Source organism: Myxine glutinosa, chromosome 1 (assembly GCF_964187855.1).
Source record: "Myxine glutinosa chromosome 1, kmMyxGlut1.1, whole genome shotgun sequence".
Taxonomy (NCBI): domain Eukaryota; kingdom Metazoa; phylum Chordata; class Myxini; order Myxiniformes; family Myxinidae; genus Myxine; species Myxine glutinosa.
This window is the reverse complement of record NC_136261.1, coordinates 369903435-369908434: the sequence shown is the minus strand read 5'-3', so window position 1 is coordinate 369908434 and position 5000 is coordinate 369903435. Positions and strand designations below refer to the sequence as shown.

At 47.2% G+C, this 5000-nt stretch overlaps 1 protein-coding gene and 1 long non-coding RNA gene across 6 annotated transcripts in view; both read right to left on the bottom strand.

Annotated features, from left to right (window-relative positions):
• LOC137419545 (uncharacterized) overlaps positions 1-5000 on the bottom strand; it is a 221935-nt gene that overhangs the window by 206296 nt on the left and 10639 nt on the right. The gene's annotated exons all lie outside the window — the stretch shown is intronic.
• Positions 82-5000, bottom strand: part of LOC137417049 (E3 ubiquitin/ISG15 ligase TRIM25-like) — a 56720-nt gene continuing 51801 nt past the window's right edge. For all 5 annotated transcript variants that reach the window (XM_078770120.1, XM_078770121.1, XM_078770118.1 and 2 more), the window contains exon 8: positions 82-855. In XM_078770120.1, the coding sequence (XP_078626246.1) occupies positions 323-855 (533 nt within the window). In that variant the 3' untranslated portion in view covers positions 82-322. The remainder of the gene's footprint in view (positions 856-5000) is intronic.

Below are 5000 nucleotides of genomic sequence, written 5' to 3'. Positions count from 1 at the left end.
TGGATCATTTTATTGGACAAAAAGGTCACGTGGTGATTGTTCTGATTTGGGTCGATAATGGGTTTAAACCCGAAAAGCATGTCGGGAATTGTTTTTATTTAAATTTAACATTCATGGAGAGATTTGGATTTCCAGTTCATGTCGGTTGAGGACATCAGGAAACAAAACTTATTACCTTCTTAAACTTCATTTAAAATAAACTTTCATCAGCTGGTGAATATATGTTATACACAAGAACCTGATTTTAATAAATTCAACACAAAATAACCTGCAGATTGTGAAATAAACTTCCATCATGAACAGAACGGAATGAACGAAATCATTAAAACGAGCAAAACCGCACGGAGACACCAACTTTATAAACCCCAATCGCGGGTTTAACGGGGACCAGGAAGTTCCCCCTGAACACGTGCAGAACCCGCGAGTCCCCGAAACACGTAAACTCTCCCTCCTCACAATCCAACAAGAACCCAAACCGTTCAGGATCCCCCGGCACGGGCAGGAGGGTTCCTCGATTGTTGTGCCATGTGTAGTATTTGTTTTCATATTTCTGCAAACACCAAGACTCGGGATTCCTTCCCAATCCGCACTCTTTTCCTCCCCCTTTCCTCCCCATGGAGTTTAAACAGATCCCGATTCTCCACCAACGACTCGACCTCACATCGACCTCCCAGTAATGACGACCCGAGGAGAAACTCTCAGAGGAAAGAACTTGTGGATAACGATCAAACCGATCAGGATGTTCCGGCTCCGGGTGATGATTGTCGGTCTCGGTTCGAGTCGCCGTCCTGAGATCCCGGGAGATCTTGATCAGTCGATGTGCAGAGTTTGGGTCCAGACTCGGGGTCCGTCCATCTGTGGACACAACGCGGGGGGGGGGGGGGGGGTCACAGACTTTGTTAGAGAGGGTGGTGGGGTATTTTGGAGGAGGAAGGGGGTATTTTGGAGGAGGAAGGGGGTATTTTGGAGGAATGGAAGGGCGGATATTTTTGAGTAGGAGGGAGGGGGGTATTTTGGAGGAGGAGGGAGGGGGGCTATTTGGAGTAGGAGGGAGGGGGGCTATTTTGGAGTAGGAGGGAGAGGGCGTATTTTGGAGTAGGAGGGAGAGGGGGAATTGTGGAGTAGGAGGGGAGGGGGGTATTTTGGAGTGGGAGGGGAAGGGGGGGGGGTTGGTATTTATAAACTCTCACTCAGGTATTTACAGAAAGACAGAGGGAGGTGGACAAACAATGGGGGACAGAAGAGGATGCATAGGGTGGAGAAGGTGGATCCAAAAGAGACCTCGAAGGAAGGAGAGCTTGAAATTTGGAAGGAGAGATCGGGGTGTCGTGGGGTCAGACAAGTTCATGGTTTTAGATTGGGGACAATCAGCTGATGGTGAAGACCTGTCGGGAGGAATGAGATTGAAGAGGATGTGGAAGTTGGTTCCACAAGAGAGAAAAGAAGGCACGAATGAGGAGGTGAGCAGTGATCCTGGATTTTGGTAGTTTCACCAGAAGTGGGTTGATGGTGGACCATGTGAGTCCTGCAGAAACATGGGGAAGGGAAATGGGGCTGGGGAGGGGGGGGGGGAGGGACAAAGCTGGGAAAGAGCAGAGGCTGCAAGACCAGAAAGGAGTTTCTGTCTGTCTGTCTCACACTCTGTCTCTCTGTGTCTCTCTCTCTCTGTGTCTCTCTCTCCCTGTGTCTCTCTCTCTGTGTCTCTCTCTCTGTGTCTCTCTCTCTGTGTGTGTCTCTCTCTGTGTGTGTCTCTCTCTGTGTGTGTCTCTCTCTGTGTGTGTCTCTCTCTGTGTGTGTCTCTCTCTGTGTGTGTCTCTCTCTGTGTGTGTCTCTCTCTGTGTGTGTCTCTCTCTCTCTGTCTCTCTCTCTCTGTCTCTCTCTCTGTCTCTCTCTCTCTGTCTCTCTCTCTCTGTCTCTCTCTCTCTGTCTCTCTCTCTCTGTCTCTCTCTCTCTGTCTCTCTCTCTCTGTCTCTCTCTCTCTGTCTCTCTCTCTCTCTCTGTCTCTGTCTCTCTCTCTGTCTCTCTCTCTGTCTCTCTCTCTGTCTCTCTGTCTCTCTCTCTGTCTCTCTCTCTGTCTCCTTGTGTCTGTGAATGATCAGGAAGAAGAACAGATGGAAGCAACAAAGGAAAACGTCATCAGTTTCCTAAACGAGACGTTTAGGCAACGCTATGTTGTGATCAAAGACCATTTTCCCGATGTGAAAACTTTCATCAGGGCTGCAAGACCGCTCCTGCAAAGAAATGACCCAATGGAAATCTCGGAGGCCCAATTTCAGCGTCTTCGGAAAGCGGTCACAAAGGCGAATAAGGAATTGCAGGCGGAGGGTGAGTTACCTTTGTAAATGGCATTGCGAGAGATATGTATCGCATCCCTGAATATCAATGGGGGTTGTACCCCGTTATGAAAAATTCAGACAATTCAGGCGATGGAGAGGGTGAAAGCCGACATCATCCTGATACAGGAGACTCATGCTACGAACACCCTGGTTGCTGAATGGGGAAAACTTTATCGAGGGCAGTGGTGGCTGAGTGGTTTTACCACACCCAAAGCTGGTGTTGCCATCGCCTTGAGTGATAGAATCCCTGCTCGGAAGATTGTCTTTAAGGAAATTTATAAGGGACATCTGATAGCGGTGGATTTCTATTGCAACACGCAAAGGATCATCATTGTGAACGTATATGCACCGAGTGAGCCCATGGAAAGAAGAGTGTTCTTTTCCACTCTGCATGACTTTGTAAAAGGACTGGATACAACCGCTTTCATCTGTATTGCTGGTGATTTCAATTGCACGTCAGTTTCGGCTGCTGAACTTGAAACTGCTATGCGGAGCTTGAAGGATGGTAAAGCCTCTGGGATTGATGGTTTGCCCGGAGAGTTCGATAAGACTTTTTGGAAACTTGTGGGACCTGACCTGCTTGAGGTATTTGATGAATGCCTTCATGTTGGAGAGCTTCCCCTGTCCTGCAGAAGAGCAGTCATGTGCCTGTTGCCAAAGGCTGGGGACACTCAACTAGTCGAGAACTGGCGGCCTGTGTCATTGCTGTGTGCGGATTACAAGCTTTTGTCGAAGGTTTTAGCAAACCGTTTGGGAACTGTGATCAGCTCTATTGTGCACCCTGACCAGACCTACTGTGTACCAGGAAGGTCAATTTATGACAATATTTTTTTGATAAGGGATATTATTTCTTGTAATAAGTACTTGCGTGCCAGTTTTGGGTTGTTTTTTTTTGACCAAACAAAGGCTTTTGATCGAGTTGATCACACATATTTGTTTTCTGTTCTGGAACGGATGGGTTTTGACGAAACTTTCATTTCCTATGTTAAGCTGTTATACACTAACACCTTCTGCATGATGAAAGTAAACAACAGTTTATGTACCCCTTTTCCTTTCAGTCGGGGTATCCGTCAAGGTTGTCCCCTTTCTGGACTTCTGTATATAATTGCCCTTGAACCACTCTTAGCATCCATCAGGCAGCGAATAACTCAGGATGTGGGAGCCGTTTTTGGTTCAAGATTTGTGGTCACAGCTTATGCTGATGATGTATGTGTTCTGATTAAGGGCCCAAGTAGTGTTGCTGCGGTGCAGCGTTGCTTTAAAGACTACTCTGCGGCCTCTTCCGCCAAAGTAAATTGGGGCAAGAGTGTAGCCTTATGGTGCGGTTCAGATAACCTTTCTTTAACACTGCCACCGTCACTCCCACATAATTTAGAGTGGAAAACAGGTGGGGTCAAATATCTTGGTGTCTATCTCGGCAACCAGGAAGTAGAAACGAAGAACTGGGAAGGAATGATTGAACAAATTACACACCAGTTGAAACGATGGGAAGGACTGCTGCGATCTCTTTCTTATAAAGGCCGCACTCTTGTTATAAATAACTTGATAGCAGCAAGATTATGGCATAAACTAATTGCCTTGCAGCCACCCAAGGAGTTGATACCAGCCATCCAGCGGGTCTTGGTTAATTTCTTTTGGAATGGATACCACTGGCTTCGGCCGCAAATACTGTACCATCCTCGGAAGGAGGGTGGACATGGAATTGTGGATGTGTCCACCCGGCTTATGGCTTTTCGCCTCCAGTCTGTGCAACGTCTGTTGTATGCTGAAGAGCTGCCCTGGCGCTCATTTGCGTTTTTCTGGTTGCAACAAGCGGGAGGCCTGTGTTATGATAGGCACTTGTTCCTGGTGAACCTTGACCGTGTCAGCTTAGTTTCAATCCCAACTTTTTATCAGGGTTTGCTGAGAGTTTGGAAAGGTTTTGGGGTTCATCGTTGCCTTGAGGCTTATAATTGCCAGATGTTTATCCAAGAGCCTATTTTCTATAACGGTTTTTTTCCATGCATTCCTCATAGTCCGACTTTGATTAGGAAATTTACTCAAGGAGGAATTGGCAAAGTTTGTGACCTGAGGGATACATCTGGGACAAAATGGATGTCTGCTGGCAGGGTGGCGGCCATTCTTGGTTTAAGATCCGTGCGTATTGTCAGCCAAATTATACGCATCGTCAAGAGGAAGTTTAAGGAGTTAAATATTGGCTGGGAAGGTATAAACAATGTTGAGGATTTTCGGCTGTCTTTCCCTGAAATTAAGGTGCTCCCAGCTCTCCAGTCGAATGGTGAACTTGTATCTCATTTTCATTTGGTAACAAAGGCGGGTATTCACAAGCTCCTTCGAGAAAACCAAGCATCACCCTTCTCCGGAGTGGCGCGAGTGGCCTTGTGGTCAGAAAGGTTAGGGCCAGGGTCGCCTGCCACACCACTGTGGCCTAATATGTACAAACTACCTATTTACGGGTTCCTCGCAGATATCCAGTGGAGACTAGCACATTGGGCTCTCCCTACGAACACCTTTGTTCATCACCTTGACAGCTCAGTGCCAGTGGCATGCCCCTTCTGTGTACAGGAGGAGGATCTCTTTCATGCCTATGTGAAATGCGAAAGACTAATACCTCTTTTCTCGATTCTCACACACCTTTTTGATCAGTTGTCTTTTCCTTTTACT